This window comes from Coccinella septempunctata, chromosome 5 (assembly GCF_907165205.1).
Source record: "Coccinella septempunctata chromosome 5, icCocSept1.1, whole genome shotgun sequence".
In the NCBI taxonomy this organism is placed as follows: Eukaryota; Metazoa; Arthropoda; class Insecta; order Coleoptera; family Coccinellidae; genus Coccinella; species Coccinella septempunctata.
The window spans coordinates 29,900,504-29,925,329 of record NC_058193.1 but is presented as its reverse complement, the minus strand read 5'-3'; the positions used below and the strand labels follow the sequence as shown (position 1 = coordinate 29,925,329).

Sequence of the window (24,826 nt, the reverse complement as noted above, 5' to 3'; positions counted from 1 at the left end):
ACATTTTTATTTATTTATTTATCTCTGTACAATTGGGATCCAAACGGGGTGAACCCCATATAAGGTATCCATTAATTAATAAAAAGAAAATACAGCTTCGATACAATATTAGAAACTAGAACTTAATTTTTATATGTAACAAGACAAAAAGGAAAAAAAAACATATTCGAACAAACATGAATCATCCAAGAAAATTCTCCTTCAAAATACGTTTTGCGGCTGCAAATTTTATTACAAAAATATCAAAAAGGTTGGAATACTGATTGGCGTGTCTAGAGATCCTGATCATCGAAGAATTCTGGGAAGAATTCGTCCGCATGAACGGAATGTGGAAAAAGTTCAACAGTTCTTAAATTTCTTGTTGGGACATTTATTCCTATTTTAGACAATAATTCAGGGCACTGTATAAGACCCTGCAAGATTTTGAGCAGAAATAGAATATCCGAAATGGTCATCCTTGACGTACATTACTTCTGGTTTAATTTGTCGGCATTCATTAATGATCCAAGTTCGCAAATTATCCAGTAACTCATGCTGGGTATCGTAAATCTTGGATATCAGGTGATTCCATGGAAAAAAGTCCAGTGGAGCTAGATCAGATGATCTGGGTGGTCACTAAATATGTCCCCTTCTTCCAATTCAGGAGTGAGGAAAATTTTCATCTAAGAATTGACGCACCGGTTAAACCAAATTAGGTGGTGCGCCATATTGTTAGAAGAAGATCGTTTGATGGCCTTCTGCATTGTCCAAAACTTGCACGAGGACTGAAGAAATAGCGTTCTCCAATAGATCTGAATAAATTTGGTTAGTGGGAATGCCGGGTATAAAAAACAGCCGATTATGTGATGTCCATAAATATAATATATCTTGGATTTTCATCTGACCAATACCGACAGTTACGCCGGTTTACAATGCCGTTGGGGTAAAATGAACACTCGTCCGAAAAACAGTAATCGAACATGTAGTTTTGATAACATACCGTTTAATCATTCCACTGACCACTTCACAGAACTGGAGTCGGTGATCTGAATTATCCTCATTCAGTTCCTGAACCAATCTTATCTTATAAGGATGGAATTTAGGTAATCTAAAGATTCTCATGATTGTTTTAAGTGAAATACCAGATACATCGGACAATTTCCTAGTACTAAAGGTCGGATCCATTGCTACATGACATAAGATAGCCACGTCCCTTGCTTCGTTCGTTTGATGCGTCCGTTTTTATTTCTAAAAAATAATTTTAATATTTCCACCCTTTCTTCTACGGAAAACACGTTCAATCGTTCAAAACATTGTTTTTCCACCATGTTTTTCCACCATGTTTTTCCACTTGCTGAAGATGGACCTGGATAAGTTCGAAACATGTACAATTTTATTAAAAAACTATGTGGAGTTAGATTAAGATTTTAGTTCAGAAATCAGCGTGTCGCTTCGATCTCATTTAGATTTCCAATAGCGTCTTCGATAAGCAAAGACTCCCCTCTACTTAGTGTCGTAAAAAATTCCCAAACTTCAGTATCAATAGAATTTCTAATACGTTCCCCGGAGCTCCCTTACAGCGCAGGGCCATTTTCCCATTATCATAAAAGGATGGATGCATCTCCATACCCCATATTGTTGATTAATACGGACCGCAAGCACTAATACATCTTCATGTAGGCGGCCTTAACTGTTTTCCCCCGTATCTATGATTTATCGTTCCTTTTTTCCAGCTACCCGAAATGGTTCTCCTATAAATTGGAAGTGAACGTGGAACTAGGAGACTGCACGCCCGTTTTGGCCTCGGTGGTCTACAGGAATTTATCGTCCTTCTTGCCCCCCAGGTCTTCCATCCGTCTGGAGTAAGTATGAACATCGCCACTTCCGCACGAAAATGTACGTTGTTTCTACGACGTTTTTGCGTCATGAAATTCGGATTATATCGTTTTTTTATCGACCCGCCCAGGGCGCGTAACATATGTGAGAGTTTTTGCGTGTTCCTGATCTCTGGAACGCTTGAGATGTGACCTTTGTCTGGGGGAAAACTGCGAAAGTTTTTTTTCTTCTGGTCTCTGCTAGCTGGCGCGGCTAATCGAAAATATACCGGGTGTGTTCAAAGGTGAGGCTTTTTTTCGACAGAAGGTAGAAAAGTAAACCATTTCACCAAAAATTATTGAAGATGGCTGAGCTGCAACCCCCAGAATTTCAAGTAGGGGACTATGGAAGGTGACTACTGCATCGGAAAATCCCTACACAGGGTGAGTCTTCGACTTGTAGAAATATTTCAGGTCAAAAGGCACACCATATCATTTTTTCCGATTCGATCCTGATAAAAAGATATAGTCATTTTAAGTTTTCATAATGAGCTGTGCCACCCCTGGAAAAACGAAATTAACTTCAGAATAACTAGCCAAATCTGTGACACTACACATCTGTGGATCTTTTAAACAGAGTTGTATTCAGCCAAAGTACTCAATTCTTTAAATTCCACAGATACTTTTCAATTTTGGAACATCAAATTACTCGAAATCGGCGCATTATACGAGAAAATATGATGAATATTTCCATTTCACAAAACGTTCAAATATTCATTAGATAGCGTCCAAACTAGTTTCAAGAGTTGGGTTCTTTTAATTTTTGGTATTTTTATGGTACGTAATAGTTACAATGAGAAAACTGGAAGACCTGGGTGATATCTTCTGTTCGAAAAAGATTCATCAAATAAATGAAAAACTCTATCTTTGAAACCGAGCCTATTCGGAAAAAATGCTAAAGGAAAAAAGTGTCCCTTTTGACCTCAAGAATCAACTGTCAAAGACTCTGTAATGATCTCCAGTTTTGTGAGAAAAATTGGAGTTCATATTAATGCATTCCTTTCATTTCATATTTCCGCCTTTGAAAATATTTAATTCTCAAATATTCAGTACATTCATTCCGATAGGCAGAGTGAATGTAAAAAACCGTTTATCTGTGTTTAACGTTGTTTTTCTTGCATGCCGTTTAAGATTTTGACGTTTTTCCGATGGTGATATGCGATAAACAGGAGCTGACGACGTTTTTCACTCTTGTCGCATTCTGGAATTTTCAGATTTTTAACGTGTGGGGGGATTTGCCTATAAAAGCAGATTTTCACCCGCGACGGCCTCTTTTACTTTTGACTTTTTTACTCTTTAGTCTCTTTTGTCACTTTTACGCTCTGTACTCTCTTTTCTCTGCGATTCGGCTTTAATTGTGCGCACGACAAGCCGTTCAGCGAATTTAGGAAAAAAGTTTGTATAACGAAGTTAGTGCTCTCAGGAATTAATTTTTAGTTTTCGTTTAATGCCAGAAATAAAGGAGGTAGGTCCCCGTCTTTACCATTCAGTTTCTTCATTAGACCCACACCGGTTACTTCTTTGACACTGCTGTACTGTATCGCTTTCTGTTATCTTTGCCGTACTTTACCCTGTTTCGCGAGTCTGGCTTTTCCCATCGCTATCAGTCATGGTGCGTAAGCCCTTGGGGTAGTGAAGAGAAAGTCCCGTCAAACCCCCTGTTCGCGTTCTCGCGTCATAAGTGTTGAAATAGAAATCTCTTCTTTCAGTCATGGTGGGTAAGCCCTTGGGGTAGAGAATAAGAGATACCGCTCGTCGTCAGTGAAATCCTGTAGTTGCGCTCAAAATAGACCTTTTCTTCGCTATCAGTCATGGAGCGTAGCCCTTGGGGTAGCGAATAAAAGTCTCGAGTAGATCCGCCCTGGTTGTGTTTCTTTCGTTTATGGAGAAATACAATTAGTTACATCCCGATACCGTACAGCAAGTCATTTCACTTCGCGAGGTCATCCTTAGTATCCATTTCGTCAGTTCTGGTTGGCGCATTTTTTTGAACAATCGTTGATTTTTCACTGTACCCGGTATAAACTTTACAAAGTGCTCGTGATCGGATCGAATTTCCAGAATATATGTTTGCTGGTCGATTCGCTCATATTTCATACCTACACACATTTCCGTTGTATATATAATCAGTTTCCGAAGGTGTGTATAAACTGGTACATAATTTGATTTTGGGTACTTCGATATCGCTACCACCCTAGATAACAGCGAACTCTGTCTCCGACTAGCAGCTACTCTGGTAGGTTTGCTATTCTTCCTAGTGAAAAGAATAGCTGGAGCTCGAGATAAGTTTTTTCCGAGGTAACCACGTTACAACTCACCCTAGCCATTTTGTTCACGTAAAGAACTAACTCTTGAGAAAACGATCGAACCACTAACATCGTAGGGTAGGCAGATGGCTATCTGCCGTGCCTGCTGCCTGCCCTGCGAAGTATTGAGCCACCAATAAATAAAAAGATTAGTAATCAGGTCATGAAGTGTCATAAGGACCATATTTTGTTTGTATTTATGTGGTATATACCTACAGCAATTAATACTGAAAATTTGATTCAAGTACAAAAAGTGAGGTTTTCCTCTGATAGTTATCATTTAATTGAAATCTTTTCAGTTCAATGTTTTTTTTAGTTGGAATGTGTCAAAAAATTTGAATTCCAAGTGGATCGTGTTCTCTGCACAGATTCGTGCTGAAAATAATAAACTCAAATGGATGCCATCATCGTAAATCGAAACAGTTCGGATTTTCAGTCAAAATCAATAAGTACCACCGCTCTTGAGCTTTAATGGTCTGAAATCAAAACCCGAGCGACTTGACATTCAAAACGCGATTATATTACTGGGGAACGTATAAAAAAATCCGCGACAAACTCTCATTGTCAAATCCGCATTTCCAGAGACGCGAACTCGATGAGCTAGTTGAATTTGAACATGCAGCTCGTTAAAGTCGACCCGTCTCTGGGGTTTCAGCCAGAATAAAGTATTACACTTAAATTCCGTCGTTATTAGAATTGCAAAATGTAAATATCCGACGGCACTTCGCGTTTTATCGTTTTTTTACGGCCAGAGACGAATCAGCATATTTTCGAAGATGGGGCGATAACGCTGCGCGAATAATTGCTACCACTCGGACTAATTTTCCGCACTCCGTGTTAATTTAGATTGATGGCGGGTTAATTGCTCTCTTCGGCACCTTACCAGGGTGTTCGTCATCGTTGGCTTGGTGATTCGTCCGTTTCGATTGTAGTCGCGGAGGACCTCTTTACTCCCGTTTTGTCCTCGGCTTTATGAATCGATGACTCCCAGGGTTTCGATTAATTACATCAAACGTGGTGGATGAAAATTCCTGGGCAGACATTGAATCGTGTTCAACACTAAGCGTAATTCATTGTCGCGGTTGACATTCGGGATGATTTATTTATCTTGCTCGAGCATATTTCTGTTGCCAATATTGACCTTACTAAACAACCATCAATAATGGTGAAAAATGGAGTCTGACTGAGGTTTGACATCACATAACACATTTATTGTCCGATCTAACTCAGGAGCATGTTTTTTTAATTCGGCTTTATTCATCAACAAACTCTCCTTCATCAAACGCTCTTTTAGATTATCGATTCATCTTTGTCCTCCAAATAGAGTTTAGTGTCTCAAATTAAGATTTGAGACAAGTTTCAGTCTCTGGAGCATCTTTTTCATGTCAGCAAAAATCCAGTAGTATCTGATGAGAGTACGTTATAGGTAAAGGAGAAATTCAAAGCGTAATTGATCTAATTTAATAATTGTTTTCGTTGACTTCTGACACAGGGCTTTGTACTGGTTAAACAACAGTTCTTCTTTTCCATTTGGGGCTTTTTTCTTTATGCCTGCAGTCATTTGATCCTATGGCGTCATCTAAAATTCACTATTGAGAGTTCTGCCTTTCCTAAGATAGTCAATGAATAATATTCCTTGCGCATCCCAGAATATGGGACCATAATGTTGCCAACCGATTTTTGGTCGATTTGGACGACTATCAGCGAATGCTGTTCGCTCAGCACACGCCCTTTTTGATTCTGGCTCATAGTGGTAGATCCATATTTCATCTATACTGATGGAAGAAATTTTTTCTGTCCTGCTTGCACAGCATCAAACAGCTCTTTGTACTCTATCTAACTCGAAGGCAATAAAACGGAGCAAACTCCCATGAGAATCTCTCCTCGTCTAACATCGAACAGAGATCTGATAGAGCATCTAAATGACCGTCACCTAACCTAACGTAACCTAACCTAATATCAAACAGATATATGATCAAAATGGCGGCCACCTTGCTGTCGAACCACCGTTAAGAGCATTTTGCCCCCTCTGTAAGATTTCTCAAATTAAATCATCACACTTATGCAATATCGCCCTTGATAATAAGGGTGGGTGCAATATTTAGCCAGAAGAATCAACATCAAAAACAATTCATCCACAGAAAGAGGCTACCTACAGCATAAATGAACAAAATAAAAAGCGGATCTACCTTCCAACTATCTACATAGATCACAAGATCGGTAGGTAGGTTTAATGCGCTAGCCTCAACCCAGAGGATTTGCTGCAGACTGACGACGCCTCCCTAGATACAAGGATTTTTTCAAGAAAAACTTCATGAAGTTGAAACATTTTCTAATACCTGAAATTCACATAACATGGCAACGCATTCATGTAATATGATAATAAAGGGGATAAAAGAAATTGGACCATCGCTAATTCAATTTTCTTCTACATCAATAACAGCAATTTCTCTAGAGAACACGGGATGTAGTATTCTCAATCAACATCAAGATTTCGATACCAAAACCCGGTTCGTATAGAATCTGAACGTCAGTTGTACAAGAGTATTGAACGTTCTTTAATCAAATTTTATTGGAATCCTGGAGTGGAGGAGGAATTGGAGTCAACTCGACTGGGAATTTGGTTGTGTTTCAGAGAACAGGTTTCATGTCGATTTGGATTGAAAAAAGCTACGCGGGTGAGCCATGTTAGAATAATCTGGAAATCGGAAAAAATTCAAATGAATAGGTATTGATTTCCGGAAAAATGTTGTTGAAATTTATTCGCTAGGTCTCAAGGCTATAAATTAACTAGAATTTGTTCGATTTAGAAATTGGATAGAATTTTGGCAACGGATGCCTCAATTTTCATAATACACTGATTTGGTGTGAAGAGAAAACTGCATAATTGGCAACGAAGTCTGTGATCGGGAAAAACAGGATATGGATCATGCGATTAACAGCCACACAATCCCTCAAACTTGAAGCTCCTTTAGTACTACCAAAAAGAAAAACTAAGGGGAGCTTTCAATCAAAGGAGCTTTAAAATTGATTATGGACATGAGACATGAGAAAGAAATGGTTCGGCCTCTGACAGAGAAAATACAGAATCTGACTCGAAGGTTAAAGAATGAAACTCATTTCAAATTTGATTGGAGAGAGAGATGAAAAGGTTTTGAGTATTAAGGAGAGAAGAAGTGTTTGATGGATTTTTTTTGTTCGATGATATCAGGAATGCAACAATTTGTTAGTGTTCCAATTAAAATAATTAAAAATCTTCTTAAGCAATTCCGAAAGTAACTTTTCGGTTTAATTAATAATAAAAATAACTTTAATAAACTTTATTAATCCTATAAGACATCAAAAACAATGTGTAGGACAAGTCTGAGGAAGAAAGAGAAAGAATACAATAAAATAAAATGAAACAAACATCGAGTTTGGCAAACTGAGTATTGACATAATATACACCTAGGCAAATACAGCTGAGAGGTATTCCTCGACACTGTAATAGGAACCCTCAATTAACAATTTTTTCACTTCATATTTGAATTTCTTTACATCCATCGATCTGAGATTAATGTCCAAATGGTTGTAAAGCTTGATGCCAATAAAACTTGGTGTTGACTCGTACTTAGCAGTATGTTGTTTGGATATGCATAAGTTGTTGCCATGCCTTGTGTCACAGTTATGATAGTCAGAATAATTTTTCAGAAGATGCCTATTCTGATGAATAGTTTAAAATAAAAATACATGGAAATGACAGGATCTTGTGATCGTGATTCTGGAGAAAATTGTCTGGTTGTGTTAGTAAAATAAGTGAGCAAGTTGTGGTGTTTGCAATTGAAATGAAAGATCAGTACTCAGGTGAGACAGAATCCAAGCTTTCTTCTAGCTGGTAAAGTGAATATCTAAGAAAATATTAAGTAGTTCAAGAAGGAGAACTATCCTCGTAAATCCTGGATATACAAGGCTCAACTGCAGCCACATCGGTATCATAAGTTTTGTTTGTAATAATATTTTCGAGGCTGTATCAGATCTGAAAACGATCAAGGGCCGTATCTGAAGCAAACATTCCTCCCCCACAAATTTCCTCCGATAAACGCCCGGAAAAATGAACAAGGTTTATCTCTCCGTGTTTCGACATGCTCTCGGCCGAACGCGTTATTTGGCCAGTTAATTTAACAGATGGTGTTTCTTGCACTACCAACCGTATTTTATTGGGGGTTACGCACAATTTAGCCGACTGCGGAACCGCGTGCGAGATCCGATTAATACGTCAATTCACGAGTTTCCGCCTTCCCAGGCACGAAATATAGGGACTAAATGGCCCTCTAGACGGGTGTATTATATAACGGCTACGAAGGGGCTTGGCACTTACTTGTGTGCGTTACACGTTCTAATCTTGACACCGAACATGATTAAACGCGCCGTACCTTGGATCCGGTTCTTTGACTTCTCGAAGGATAACTCATTCAACTCTGGGCAATGTGGTGCATTGAGAGTGGTTCGAACTTCAAAGCATGTGGTTTTTAGGCTAACAAGTAGTACACCACTGAGAATGCTCCAGAGTTGAGATGGAGGCCAATACAAATTTTAGTGAAACGAAGTTACTTTATGGAACTGACAGCTGGGGTGTTAACAGGGAGATCTCGTTTAGAAGGAGACAAAATAGCGTTATATAGTTGATAATTATGAAGGGTTCAAGATGCATTTATAAGTTCTGTCAGAAGCTGTCAGAGCTTTTTACAGCTCGCCCTCCTGCCATGCAAGAAGAATCTACCGGTAGATACTGTTTGTCGTTCTCGATAAACTTCGGAAGCTATAGATAAACTGTTGAATTGAGGTAAAAACCGAATAATTTTCCCTAACCCTCACAGCCCCCTAAATGCAATAACGGGTCGGAGTCTTACATAATTTCAGACCGGAGCGTTATGCTACGCGGCATGCAGTAGCGAAAAATAGCTAATTGGGAGCTCGTACTGTTGTTCCGTTTCCATCCCGCCCTCTTAATCCAAACAACCTTTGTTTCCAGAACGACACAGCCCATTTTCTTTTTGGGCATTCGACGCGGATAGGCCTCATCTACTCCGGCCGACTTCATAACGCCGGCTAATCCGCGTCGCAATTTCGGTATCACATCGGCGCCTTTATGGGGCCGAATGCGGAGAAGTTTCCTCTCCGGAAAACTCCTCCCGGTTCATTTGCATGCGGCGGAAGAGCAGGAACGACATTCAACGGGCGCTGTCGGGAGAGATTCTTACGTAGATACGATTTCGCGAGACGAAACAAAAATAAAATGGGGCCCTTATCGGATGCATCTTTGGCGCGTCATCGTCTTCTCCATCAGGAGAACAATGGCGCAAAAATGCCGATGCGGGATAATCTGTTGAAGGCACCTTGTGAAAGTACGCAGTCATGTGGTGATAACAAGTCGGGGAATTTCTATTCATCCCGTTTGAGGAACGGGAAATTGATAATTAACGATCTCGCTTTACGTATGAAAAAATTTCAGAGTTTCCTTCAGTTTCCGGATGTCAGCGTCTTACTGAAGTACGTCATAGGAACAAGGGTTGGTTTTCAATCTGATAATAAGGAATGTGAACTTACCAATTTCTTCGCTGTGAAGGAAAAAGATCGTTTCTATGAACTTCAATAAAATCTATTAGCACACATGTTTAAGTATACTCCATTCACTTTTATTTTAGCACTCGGTTGGCCATGGAAATTCGACACATTTCACTCTGTATAGTACGAAAATGTAGGGTTATGAAGCTTGGCAAAACATTTTTGTGTTTTAAGTCAACGCTTTGTTGCCCATTCTACGTAAAAGTTCCTGTTATTACGTATTTTATCACAATGTCCAATCTCTTCGGAAAATATGTGACGGGCATAATTGAAGTTTATACAAACTGATTGAAGGCACACCAAATCCAATTATTTGCATGGAAAATACAAGAGATCAGTATGATAACATAATATGCACTAGCTTGAGGAGAGTTAATGTTCGTTATCTTCTTTGGCTAAAGTTTGAATACGTTACATCAGTTGTAGATGTCAAAAATATTAACCCGGAGATGATGCAATGGTTGGGAATGGGTATCTCTCGAAGAAATTAACGGATAATTACGAAAATGTTAAATTCTTCAACAAAAATCATCGTGCATCAATATAAGTAAAAGGAATTGAAGGAAGTTTCAAGTCAAGATGAACTTCACCTTCGAACAAAAATTTCACATGAATAAACAATTAACAGGACAACTGGCGCGTATTTGTGGCCGTTCATCTCAATACATAAAAACATGAACATATGGCTGGACAATGAATGGTTCAGTACCAAGTTCATCGGATTAGATGCATCAGGTCACTTTTGAGAGAATCATAATTGTTGTATCGTGCAATTTGGGGTGAAAAAAAATGTAGAAAATCGATGAAGTTTATTGAAAGTGCTTATGTTAGTTATGTTGTAAAAGTGCTATGATATTTCCCCATTTCATCCCATTTTTACGATGATTGTTGGAATGTTCGAACAAGAAGATTGTGATGCCCATTGTGAAAAAATTCGTGAAAAATTTAGACGAATGTTTCTTATGTAAGTTGGTATCGAAATGAGCCATTTCATAAAATCGTGTAAGTTACTAAAAAATAATGAGGACAATTCGGCGATCCTAAGTTTTCATTTTCATTTCCACGTAAATATCGGACGAGCCAATATCCCAAACGAAACCACATGGCCGAATCAAGAGATAAGTTTTTTCCACTGCTTTACCATAATTCAGCTAACAAACGGTCTAGGGTCGTATTAGGATCTATTTCAGTAATCATTTTAATTTTTTTTTCAAGTTTGTCATTTTGAAAGTTTTGTATAGATTATTTTTGATGAAACCTTCTGTTGAAAAAAAGCCTCACCTTCGAATACACCCTGTATATTCAAATATTCCACCTGTCCTGCAAAGACTCAACCGGAAGTTTTAAGTAGGTATCTAACACTGCACTGTACTAATGAGGGACCACATTCCTAACCGATCTACAGTTGTGTTTAGATGTTTTCAACTTCAATTCTTCGCCAATTCTACGGAATGGTCGAATTTGTTCAAAAAACACATCCAACGTTGCTTTTTGCCAAATTCCTGAACCAAGCGATTTTTCAGCTGACTGAAAACCTTCAAATTTATCTGATAATCAAAGTTTGTTTATTCTGATTGTTTAAGGGATGGAACAGAGATCGAATATATCCTCTCCTCGGAAATAGTTGGAGTATGGCTTTTCGACGCAGCCAAGAACGTTGAACTAAAACCGCTGAGAGGCGTCACCATGTCTATGGAGTTACAAAACCGCCCTAAAAACTCATCTTCCGGCAACTGGGAGACAAGATGTGCAGTGGCAGATTTCGCATTGTACGAGAATTCTTGGGATATATCCTCCTGCAGTACGGAGGAACTGAATGACACCTACACGAGATGTTTCTGCACAAAACCTGGCACCTATGCCATAATAATGGCGAATAAACCGGAGAAGGTATGTTGAACATGTGTTTTTGATAGAGATCGCTGGTAATGAAACCTGTTCACTTGAGATGGAGCAGTCATTATAGAATACTATCAATTAAACGAAAAATTGGACAGAATGAAACTGAAGAAACTTCAAAAATCATCGATAAAGTACTGAATGATCTTTACTATTGTGATCGTTAAAGAAAATCAAGTTTGTTATTTGGTCCTTTAGTTTATCACCTCTCTGAATTGAGATGAAAATTTCTTCGGGCCTAAAAGTAATTAACGTTGGATATTAGATGCGAATCATTCACCTTCTCATTTGGTTTTCGATGAAAACGAAATTCCAATTGATGGTTGTGAATTCAAAGAGTACCTACTTGTTTCCAAGACAAACAAGGCAGCGTTTAAATAGAGATTCAGAAATTTCCTGTTAGTGGCAATCACATTATTATGTCGCTTCAGTGCTGAGAACTAAACTCCTTCTTCCAGACCTTCGGGGTGAAGCTGGAGCTCCACAAGTTCGTGGTCACCTTGGGATGCACCATATGCTTTGTGTTGTCGACAGCCAGCGGCATCTTGTTACTGGCGCACTGGTCCCAGAACAGGACATGTCTGCTCTTCGTCAAACTACAATGTTGCTTCTCAATATCAGGTGCGATGATGGTGTTTGTCATCGCCCTTGCAACGGAGAACAATCACAGTGCCGTGAGTATTGTTTGTCTCGGCATGTATTGTGGGTTGAAATCGAAAATTGTTAATTCCCTTTGTTGTTGTTACATTAGCGGACGTTGACCTCCTGTTTAGGGTTGAAACACGATGAAGCTGAGATTTGATCTCTACAAATCTACGAAGATAAAAGAATATTTTCTACTTTTTCTTTATCGTTTGACTCTATTTAGTCAGATTCATAGCAGGAAGGCTTGTTAGTATTGACAGAGAGTGAGGGAATCTATAGTGAACAAGTTGAGGGCATCTTTCAAGCACTTTAACGTTCCCATACAGGATCTTATCCTCATAATTCTCATCATTAGGAATTATATATTAGGATGAATGTTCGTTTTGGAGAATAAAATAATAAATTATTCAACGTCGATACACAGTCTGTAACATTTTTGAATAATTCGAATGAGTATAAGGCCTTACCTTGCATAAAGGATGCTTCTTCTTGTATCACTTTTCATAGACTAAATAGGATGAAATAAGTTGAATCTAAAAAAATTCATTTTAACACAATACTTCCATTCAAACCTAACCAAAACTAACCTAACCTAAACTGGCCTAACCTAACCTAGTCTGACCTAACTGAAAGGTAAAATATAAATAAAAGATTGGCGTTATTACAACGAAGGACTATTTCATGGTTCTCATAACGTCTCAATGTTTCCTTTCATGTTGTTGATATTTTTGAATGAATGCTCAATTTGGTAGTTGTATTTTCTCATGTTGATCTACTTTTCAAATCTTCCCCACTATTCCTTTCGAATGTATGTATGAGCATACTATTCATAAAATTATTCTTCTGAACTTAATAATAACGTATAATGAGTTTTTCCTTATAAGCTCAATACAACTTATTTCTTCAAAATCTTGTTCAGGAGCATAAAATGAACCGAGAATGGTTGATATTCGAACTGTGGTGAAAAAGAGGAGGTGGTATCGCTGCATGTGGGGGCCCGTAGGGCCCCAGCGGGCCAGAGCGAAGCGAGTGTTCGCCCTTTAAGAAATGCCCTTTCCGTTATGGTGTAGAACTGTAGAACGTCAAGATCGAAGCCCGATCCTGTATTTTGTTCTATTGAATATAACGTGACTGCAAGAATGTAGTTTTTATTTAAACCAAATATACAGGTTGTAAATAAATATTTACAAAAAAATTAAGGGGTCATTCCATATAATTATGTGGGTCTTTCATATAATTTTTTTCTGAGCAGCCCTTGCTTGAAGATAGTTTCCATGAAAAGGAAATTGATTTTCAGATTCCATTTTTAGGGGGCCGTATCTCAGCAAGGTCGGCTCAAAAAAAATCATTTGAAAGACCCACTTTCTTCTGAGAAAGAATAACCCCTTAAATTTCTATCTCACAACTATCATTTACATCCTGTATATCCACACTCATCCTCATCCAAAAGGATGTGTGGGTTGGTGAAAATCAACCCACGTTGTTGCACGGTTCATAAGGAACAATCAAATTTTATGATGCTATTCAGAACAACATTCGTAAAATGACGATGTACAATATTCGGGTAATTCCTGAGAAATAGAGCATATCTCATATTATATAGGGTAACATTTGGTGGAACTATTCCTTTCCCAAACAGCCTCCTGCTCGCAGTAATATCTTTTTGAAATAGTGTTTCCGCTTGAGCATTAAACACCCACGATGGAGTATATATACGTCGTTGCGGGACTTAAATAATAGCACACCCGATACATAACTCATACCGCGGTCCTAGCAAAAACCATCGTTCTGAAACGGCTAGTCTCGAAAGAATGTAATTAAAGTTCGTATAATGAACTTATTCAGTACCGATTGCGAAATGAATCTTGGACATTAAGAGAATTGAGGGAGTTTTTCAGCCCTTCGTCATTTTATCCTCTGTTCTGTGAGGTTTGAATGAAAATTCCTGGCGAAAAATACTACGAGTCTTGCATACCTACAAATTTTTTTTGAGCAGCCCGTGCTCGGGTTCGTCGAATTATTATAATGAGAAATGTATTATTAAAATTTATTGCATGGCGTTAGTGTGACGTAGTGTGTGGCGATACCGAAGTTACCCGAGTACTTGTTTGATCCACCTTAGGAATTAAATGACGTCAGCAGTCAGAGTTACAACATCGTTGGCAGACTATCAAAATAATTCTAGCCTTTACTGCTTACATTATTTGCAACGAATTTCCGTGTGAAATTGAAGATTAATTATGATTCATTCAGATTCAAATGAAATAAATTTTCTATACAGGGTGAGTCTTTGACTCTTCCAAATATCTCAACAGTAGATTCTTGAGATCAAAAGAAACACTTTTTTTTCTATACTATATTTTCCAATTCGGCCCTGATAAAAAGATATAGCCATTTCAAGTTTTCAGAATGAGCTATGCTACCCCTGGAGAAACAAAATTCGTTTCAGAATAAAAAGCTGAATCTGTGACACTACACATCTGTGAATCTTTCAAACAGAGTTGCATTAGGTCAAAATACCCAATTTTCACAGATTTATAGTTTTTCAACAGCCTGTATCTTTTGAACCGAGCTGATTCGAAAAAAATTGTATAGGAAAAAGTGTTTCTTTTGACTTAAAGAATATACTGTTAGAATATTTTTACTAGTCAAAGACTCGCCTTTGAAAATGATAAACATTTCATTTTTATTGACTGTTTTTAGTAGCATCTTTTCCTGAATGAGTTGAGTAAGGTTTTTTAATGAGTATCTACTTTTGAATAGTAAGACAAAGGTTGAAGGAATTTTATAGAAATAGGGACTGATCAAAATCTGAACTATTTGACAAGGAGGCTGAATTTGAACGACTTGTGTAATCCCAGTTTACTTTCATTCCATTAAAATTTTGACCGGGATGATAAACCTTAATATTATTTATATATGATTAATATTATTATTCAAACTGAGAACTTCACTGACCCGTTTGCACCAAACGCACTTAATGTTAAGTGTCCCTTAAAATGAACCCTTAACTTAAATTACGTTGCACCAGCTGTTAACTGACATTTAAATAGATAAAGCTAAACTTATATTTAAGTGCTCCTGTAATGACCACTTAAAAATTTGAGGGCGGGATTCTAACCTATAATAATTTGTTGAACTGACTGCAGAACTTCCCATTTTTGATGGATTTTGAAAATTGAATTAATTCATTACTGACTACCAAGCCTTTTCTTTTGCCTTAATTGTAATGCCATCAGTTTTTTATTTTCAATTTTGTGTCACAAATCATACTATAGTTAGCAACAAACTCTTTTCTTCTGTTGAGAAGTTGAGTGCTCTTTGTAGATTACCACCACCTGCCAACCAATGGAATGGCTTCATTGGACTAGGATGAAGTTGCACCAAAATAAAAAACAGAAATATTACTAGATATAAAAACTTAAGGGCCCCTTACTTAAATTCTGCTAAGCCACAGTCGTGCAACTGTGAATAAAATTAAGCGTCCATTAACTTTAAACTACACTTAGTTAAGTACTCGTTTTAAGGGGTATTGGTGCAAACAGGCCACTTAAACATAAGGGAATGAGTGAATATGTAGGATATGAGAACTAAACACTTTTCTGTTCGGAAATATAATATTATTTATATAGAGAACAGGAGATGCAAATGGAAATTACATGCATGCAAGCCCACATACTGAGAAACAATTCAAATAATTAGAAAGGCCATAGAATTCAGCATCTCCTAATCATCTATTGCTCCTCTCTTGCTATTTCTTCTTAGTGAGGAAGGAGGATTTTACCCAAGACGAGAACTATGAATTGGAGAATGCTCGACGGAGGATAAACAATGAGAGCAATCTCCCACATCCAATTTTTTCTCAGGTAAATCGGCCTCCTCCAATATCGTTCACGAAACCATTCATATTCCCATTTTCCAGCCCGACAAGAGCTCTGCGATATCATTTTCGTAGAGACGCGTTCCCATTAGATAACGCCGAGAAAATTCCCGCATAAACGCGGACGTCTCCCTATGAATCAGCGTCGCGACGACGACGGCCCCAAAAACTCGTTAGGGCGACGTCACACGATCGGTTATATCATCCATCTCCCAATACCATCTTGTCGTCGTCATTTGCCCCAACTGAAATGGATTTCTGTTTTCAGAGTTTGGCGATGTGTCTGATGGTACTCCTGGAAACTTTCCTGCTTATCGCAGCGTCCACGCAGCTGAGCAAACTGCTGGTTGTTTACGCCGAGTTCGTGCAGTTCCCGCGACCCGGCAGGGCCAAAATGACCGTTATTGGTATCATCACAGGTAAAAGTTTCGCCTTCTAGCTTCGACGACGTCTGTACCGAAAAATTGCTGGTGGGACAAGGCTCCCTCGCCACCCCCCTGGCAGTTTAACGAATTAGGCGACGAGTTAACTCGCAACTTTCTTCGAAATGGATTAAAGTTGGTAATGGCGCTCCCTTGGGGCTGAGGGAGGTGTTGCGTCTAGAAAGGCGACTCCAGAATGTACAAAGTCGCGGTAATTACCAAAAGAATATCTTTCGGTGGGTTCGGTTTGAAAAAATCAATGAAATATGCATCTCCAGTCTATTTAGTCTATAAAAGCAGTCGGTTGACACATTCCCCTATGTATAGGACAAAAATGTGAGGTTATGACGCTTGTCTAAACATTTTTTGGTTTCAAATCAGCGTTTTTGTGTGCGTTTTCGTTTTGAGATCAGTCTGCTGTTTTTTCCTTTTTTTGCTTAAAATTATTACTTTTTTGAATCGAGGTTCAGAAATTCTAGGAAACCATAAACATTTCAGATCGTTTTCATTCCTTTCTCTTCAAAGGATGCAGCACCTTGTTAAGTTATCATGAATATGTAAATAACTGCAATTTCTTCGTCAGTGCCGATAAGCCAGAGTGAAGTCATTTTCCGGGCGCATATGACACATTCCAGGTTAATAGGTCTATTTAACATGAAGCGCCTCAGAGCAAAACCCGTACAAAGTTTATCAACTTCAATATGCAGACGACTGCGCTCTTATCGCTAACAGCTCAGAGGATCTACAGATAATGTTGGACACCTATAAACATATATACGAAGCTTTAGGCCTTAGACTCAATATTGACAAAACTAAAATCCTAGTAAGTTCGCCAGAAAGCCTACAAACAGATATGAGCCTGGAGGATGAAACTCTTGAACATGGTCGAGCAGTTCAAATACTTGGGAAGCTTCATAAATATTAGGGCTAACCTGGACAAGGAAATACCCAACCGTATCAGTTCGGCATCACGGGCATTCTGGAAGCTAAAGGACAGAGTGTTTAAAAATCACGACCTCAATCTGAAAACCAAGACAGCTGTTTACAAAGCAGTGGTCCTCCCAACGCTTCTTTACGGAAACGAAAACTGGACGCCCTACAGGTGACATATTTAACAGCTTGAACAAACGCAACAACGGCATCTAACACAAATAATGCAGATGGTTCCACAAAGTTTCAAATGCAGAAGTCTTGCAGCGCGCAAGTTGTACAAAAATGGAGACTCAAGTAACGAGGGCCCGCCTCAGATGGAGCGACCACATTCTGAGGATGCAAAACACAAGACTCCCCAAAATAGCACTGTATGGCGAATTCACAGAGGGATCCCGGAAACCAGGAGGCCAGTATATGCGGTTTAAGGATATACTAAATCAATCCCTAAACCAGTTAATGCCAATCAAAACTGGGAACAACTAGCGTTAGACAGGTCACAGTAGGGGTCTTTGGTACACAGTTATAATGGAGACTCTAGAAGGCGGCCAGATCTGGTTGGTGACTATCCATGCCCGGAGTGTGGAAGGATCTGTAGGTCACGGTTGGGCGGGTTGGGTCTCTTCAGTCAAAGAAGGGCACACAGTCGCAATTAGCCCTAAGAAAAGTCTGTTCGCACCTTTTTTTTTGTAATGGGATACAGCAATGAATTAATGAATGAGACATTCCTGTTCCGCTCCCCTCAGGTGGGATATAAAAGATGATATTCCGCTGATCGCAGCATCATTGAGTTTTTAGCTGTCGTCAGCGTGGTATTCTCGTTTCGAGTGTTTTCTTGCCTGAGCCAGCGGAAATAACCATCAAAAAATTCCGAAAAGGATGGGGTCACTTGAATATTTTTGAGCAAACGGTGAGGTAGATGAAAATATTAGAAGAGTAACTTTTTTAGAATATGTATCACTTTTAGCTCTACGGTGACTCTTCTGGGGGATACGCGTATCGAAAGTTGACCATGGAAAAATTCCGAAATTGGGTCACTTAAAAATTAAGACCAAACGATTTTATTGCAGTCAATGAAATTTCGAGATTTATCACTATATCTACCTCTATTGGTAGATCTAACTTCATTGGTAGATTTACCTTTTCGGGCTGATTGATCTCGGCTCGTGCCTCACGCAAAATTGTAATTGACCCATTTAGGTTGTATTATGATATAATTGTTATTAGATTATTTTATATTGGTTATTATTTTCTATAAATTTATTACAGGTGTTCCACTAATAACAGTTTTCGGCAATCACACAGCGCATAGAACGATGAACATCAAACTCAAGACATGGTGGATAGTAACGAACAGTTTGAGCTTTTACGTATTCATGACATGCTTCGTCATCATAATCCTGCTCTATATTTTCGTATTCGTGGTTGTCGAAAGTAAATTGCAGCAATACTCAAAATTCCATCAGAAAAACATCGGATGTCTCCAACAGCGGTAAGTAAAATCGTTTTCACACATAATGTTTTCGTTTCGGTCTTATTCGACATCGTCAGAGCAACACATCTCACATATTATTCCCTATGAGCTTAAAAGTCGAAACTTTTGAATATCGTTCCTCTATTTTATCTATTTCATCGAACTGTCTGGGTGATAAAGTTAATACGGTTGTTCTTCAAATCTAGGAGTAGTCAAAGGGCTTTTTTTTCAAAAGGAGTAAATTATTCAACGAAATATGCAGGAGGAGAACAAATAATACCCATAAATAAAGTTATTGCATTTCTGACGTGGCAAGAAAGGTAACAGAATAGAGTCTAAATCGAACTCTGACTGTCCTGATTTCCTCCCTTAATGTGGAAAATTCCGAAGAAATGTTATAAAGCAGTTACGTGGTTTGAAATCCGGCTTTGTATTGCCCCATCTTTTAGCAATTTATCAGAGCTAATGGTAATTAGCTGGCACAATCTGGACGATATATACCGCAGAGCTGGATATTAAGTTAGTTTTTGGGGTACTAAATCTCGCTTTCCTCCTGTACGACGACGATGAAAACCGTAAAAAGAGAATATGTGGTTGTTCTGAAGTGAAAATCGTGCATTCTCATACTGATAGTGGCTGCCATTTGGCAACTGAACGGTCATTAAGGCTGGAAAATGCAACTTCAGCCATCAGTCTCGGGAATGACTATGTCGGAGAGGTGTTCAAGATTCTAAACTGAAATATGTTTCTCGGTGATTTTATTCATGCAACTTTTGATTCGACCATGATGATGTTCATTGAAAATAATCTTCATTCAACAGTCGCGATGTTCTTTGTTAAAACCTATTTACTATCAGGTCTAAGTTGTTCATTCTCATCATTTTTTCGGCTTATTTAAGTTTGAGTCAGCATATACAAGGTGTCCCAGGATGGGTGGCTCATTAGACGTTACAGAAAAAGTTGATTGATTGTTATTAGGAGTATCCCGCGGCGTGTCTCTAAGACATTAAGGTCCAACATATCATTAATCTTTCCTTTTCTCCTACGGTTGGATTTTTCTCAAGTTCTGATCGATCATTTAACTCCACCCTCAGACACTTCTAAAGATAAATTGTTGTAATAAATTCGTTAATAATGGTTGTTCTGTTTTCTTTAACACTCAGTATATGTAGAGCAAGAATATCTTAACGCTATCGACAATTTTGTCTAATGATTCTCGAATTTTTTTCAGAATGTACCTTTTGAACAGATCAGCGCTCATTTTTGTTTTTCTGATCACCATGACGCTCAGTAGCATAGCCTATGTAAACAACAGCAATCGAATCTACTGGAACTACGAATTCTGCATAGTGACCATCTCCCTGGTAAGTGACATTGCTCAAGAAATACCCACAATTCCTAGAACATAAGTCTATTCACAGATATTTATTACAAAAAGTAACCTCCAACAAAAACGAATAGGAAACTTAGAAATCGAGAGATTCTGAAATACCTACTGCAATCACAACTGAAGGAAAATTCTTTATTTCTAGGGGTTTTTCTAGTGAAAACCAAGCCAGTTCTCGAAATATCCAAATTGAAAATGAGATAAACATCATCAAACTCACTATGTATTCTTTGATGAGCAATACTAGGAATATACTCAATATAGAGCTCGATTAATATGCTGTTCTTTCCTTTTGCGATGGAATCTTTCGTTTATTTCATTTAGTATTACCAATAACTTTGATATATGTAGGTGGTTCAATCTGATAGAATAACATACACTATTTCTTTCAGCCCTATACCATTCAATTTGTGTATAGGGTGACGCAGGACCAAAAATCAGTTCAATTTGATTCATATTGCGAGTAAAAATGCAGGTTGAAAATATTTCGTAATAGGAAAATTTTGGAAAACGTAAAAGATTGAAATTCTTCATTATTTTGTACAAAAAATTATTTTCTTTATCCATACGCAATATAATAACATATGTTTAAGATCGAAAGTATATTGAATTTATTTTCGGTTAATACAGAATTACTGATCTTCTGAATGACTGGTTTTAATTGAATAGGTCGTCAGTTACTATAATATTCATTCATTATTTCCTACTGATTCAAAGGAAATTCATTCAACTTGATGATATTTTAATTCCTTATTTCGAAACGCCTAAGGGGACACGTCCTCATGTTCCTCCATCTAGAATTTTGTAGGAGGATGACAGAATCAATTTTTTTAATTACCAAAGACTAAAATACTATACAGGGTGTATGAAAGGGAAGCGAGAGCGAATATTTTAACGTAGAATAAATTAAACAGAAAGTAACAAGAAATATTATCACTGAACGATAGATAGATAGCTATTTCATCGATATTTTATATAGCGATTCCATTCGTTCCGGATAGGTTTGAAAATTCGCTGTATTTCCTTAATTGAATTTGGAATAAGCGGAAATATCGGTTTCGCGAATCGGCAGTTCGACATTTTGATTGGTGAATTGTTAAAACGTTCAAACGGTTCGAATTTTTCACATTTTATTCCATAGGGCCATATCTGCCATTTCCCCAGGCCATTTTAATATCAAATCACCATGCACCGGCACATGTGGGATTTTCCTCGGCCCATTTTGCATTCTCATGAATGAAACAAGGGCCAATTACCGAACATAGACATGCGATTCAGTGGGCAAAATGCAAATATGGGACTAAAGTAACAAATGGGAGAAATATTCCAAAAATTCTGCCATGAATTTTCCTCAGATCTTGAACGCAGTCTGTTGCTATAGGAAAATTTGAGAGAGCAACTCGTCGTTTGCACCGATATGGATCAACAGATCACCTGTTGCTTGAGTGTTCACCAGAACTTGATTTCAATTCAAACATTGCGAAAATATTGGGTATAGAGAAATAATTTCATTTTTGAAACACCTTTATTCTAAAAATCAATAAAAGTAGATCACAGAGAATTGAACATCCTGAGAAGTTCAATCCTTATAACTTTTGCCACCTTCATATTCATCCATCTTCATATTTTTTCTTCATTTCTAGGGTCTGGTTATTGTATTCAGCTATGTGCTCAAGAAAGATAATATCTCCTATCCAGACATCCTTGACAAATTGAAGAATAAAGACAAGGAAATGATCATAGCCAACTCTAAAAACGATCATCTCACATGTGAGTCGAACTGAGAGAGTGAGATTTTATCGTAATCTTTGTGACAATTGTTTGAACTCACATACATAAGTAGGATAAGTAAGGGGGCCCTGAGTAGGTCTAGCAAACTGCAGAATAGTTATGAATGATCACAGCTTGAGCGAATATGTAGATGTAGTATTGATGAAAAGACTGTCTCTGATAGTTGGAGAGCTGAAGAGGGAAATTCGGCTTTTACTCGAGCCTGTCAGATTAAGATACATGTGGTTGAATACATGTTGAAAAGTATATATTCCCTTAATCTGTGTGGGAGGACGTAAAAAAAATCGTCACATGTACATTCTCGAGCGAGGTGGCTGTAATTCTTATACTTATTGAAGCTAATCATTTGAGGAAAACGGAAAAACAAACAAGCCGAAACAATAAAAATTGGCCATAAAGTTTTTTTGAATTATCTCCTCTCACATTCATTATAAAAGTTGTAGATCATAACATTTTCTATAAATTTTGTCCGAAGCAAATTTTTTTACGTCCAAACGTTTTTGAGATATATAGCGAGAATGTACATTAGACTGGGATTCTACATAGGTCAATACCTATGCTCTTTACCATGTATGGCTAAGCTCCTAGCCCTCATCACCATCTAGCTCGAAAGCAGTTAAGATTATGTCAAATTGCTTCGGACAAAAGTTGTTTACATTTTCATTATCTTTAACTTTCATTATGAAATCAAAACAATTAGAGTTACAGGAAGGGATATATTGAAAAAAATGTATTGATATCATCTTCAAACTGTCAGATTCAGAAAACCCCCCTGATTAGTGTCAGATTAATAAGTTAACACTTCTGTAACACAATTAACTCTTGAAAAGTAGCTTCCTTACGGCCAGCCTACCATGCAAACTTTCAGATTTACATGAATGCATTATCGTAGACACGTAGGATATATACAGATTCTTAACCTGACAAGCTCGAGTAGGTACACGATTTTTTCACATCTTTGAAAACCTGCAGATGCTTTCCCCACCGTTGAAAGTGCATATATCATAGAATTTTTTTTTCTTTCTACCATCTTATCTTCAAATCCACTAGGTCTCCTCGACGCATGAGTATATCCCGATGTAGCATGGTGGGCTCCAAACTATAAACTATCCTACGGTTTGCTTCGAGAGAAATTTAATTGGAATTGATATTTTAAGATGCCATTATGATAGTATTTTTTATATCAGGTCATCCAGAGTGTCTTCCTCCTACCTACAGAATCTGCAGGCGTTAGTTTCTGAACTAGACCCATTCCCATTAGGTGCTTGCTGAGGGTACTAAGATTACGATACATTTTAGATGTCGCAGAGATGTCACTCAACATTCTCCTTTATTTATTTTCAGTCTACACGAAGGAAGACGCTGAGGCAGAGAGCGAATCAACCCCTGAGTCCAAATACACCCCCAAAACAACCAAAGTCCGTTTCGCCCCAGAGCCGCAGTTAGACCTCATAGAACACCCCCCAGAGGTAATAGCTTTCGACGTCCTTGAGAACTACAGGTGCAGTCCGAAGAGTTTTCGAAGAGGCAGCGTAAGTTCCGTCACCCAGGGAGGCTCCAAAGAACCCGACTGTTTGGAGTTGGACCTAGTGATCTCCTTCAAACAAGAGGAACAGAAGAAAGTCAACTTGGTCAGACCAAGGATAGCCATATCGTCTTGCGACGACGATCTAGTGAGAGGTGGAAAAATGGAGTTTACGACATTTCAGAAGAACAGTGAAGTGAAAAGTGAAAAACCAATGGGGGAAACTAGTGACTTGGACGTCGTTCTGACGAGTATTTCGCAAGATCTGGATTACCTCCTGAACCAGGAGGAAGATCTCATGGATACGTTGAAAAGGAAACGTTTGAAATCGCCAAGAAAGATTGAGGGGGATGATTCGGGGAGTAGGAAGTACCCAGAAGCAATAGCGGATATATCTAGAACGAAGTGTTAGTGAACAATAAGTGTGTGAAAGTGTTGATGTTGAAGAGTTTGTCTGAAGAAAGAATTGAAAATCATGTTCTAGTTAATTGAAAATTCTAATTTTTATTATACAACGAGCCAGTGAAGAAACATATTTATTATGATGTAAACAAAATGTTGGAAGGCTAGCCTCCTTAGGCGGAAGCTCTTCCAGGAGGATCTACCAGCTGCTCACTTTCTCCAACAAAAACCATGAAATTGTATGAAGTTGACAAAGAGAAAGAATCTACATGATGCATAAGTCAATTTTTATGAATTTTCTACCGAATTCAAGATGTAATAATTTTGCAGAATGTCAGTACGCGATTTTTGAATAACTCGTATCGTCCTGTTTTCGCTGTAGAAGTATTATACGATATAGATGTTCGTGAATGTCCGATTTTTCAATTTTCAGTTTCGATAATTCCGGAGCAAGTTGACAAAAGAAAACACAAAAAAAATAATGAATACTATTGAATTTCAACGTTTCGCTTCAACAGTATACTGATTAACGATAAAAATATTATAATCGAACAAGTGCCTTGACTATGATAAAGAAGAATTATAAATTTTGTAATGTGCCTTATTTTACTATATCAGAATTATAAATAAAATGTTCAGTCTTTCTCGCATTTTATTCATCCTTCCTTCACAATTGTGTATATTCTCTTCGACCGAGAAAAAAATTAA

The 24,826-nt window shown here is 38.0% G+C and overlaps 1 protein-coding gene across 1 annotated transcript in view; it reads left to right on the top strand.

Annotated features, from left to right (window-relative positions):
• Positions 1-24,255, top strand: part of LOC123314399 (adhesion G protein-coupled receptor B2-like) — a 139,021-nt gene extending 114,766 nt beyond the window's left edge. The window contains exons 11-18 of the mRNA XM_044899682.1: positions 1,713-1,841; positions 11,347-11,653; positions 12,121-12,336; positions 16,456-16,606; positions 18,809-19,031; positions 20,245-20,377; positions 22,044-22,170; positions 23,536-24,255. Coding sequence (XP_044755617.1) covers positions 1,713-1,841; positions 11,347-11,653; positions 12,121-12,336; positions 16,456-16,606; positions 18,809-19,031; positions 20,245-20,377; positions 22,044-22,170; positions 23,536-24,128 — 1,879 coding nt within the window. The 3' untranslated portion in view covers positions 24,129-24,255. The remainder of the gene's footprint in view (positions 1-1,712; positions 1,842-11,346; positions 11,654-12,120; positions 12,337-16,455; positions 16,607-18,808; positions 19,032-20,244; positions 20,378-22,043; positions 22,171-23,535) is intronic.
• Positions 24,256-24,826: the final 571 nt, after the last annotated feature.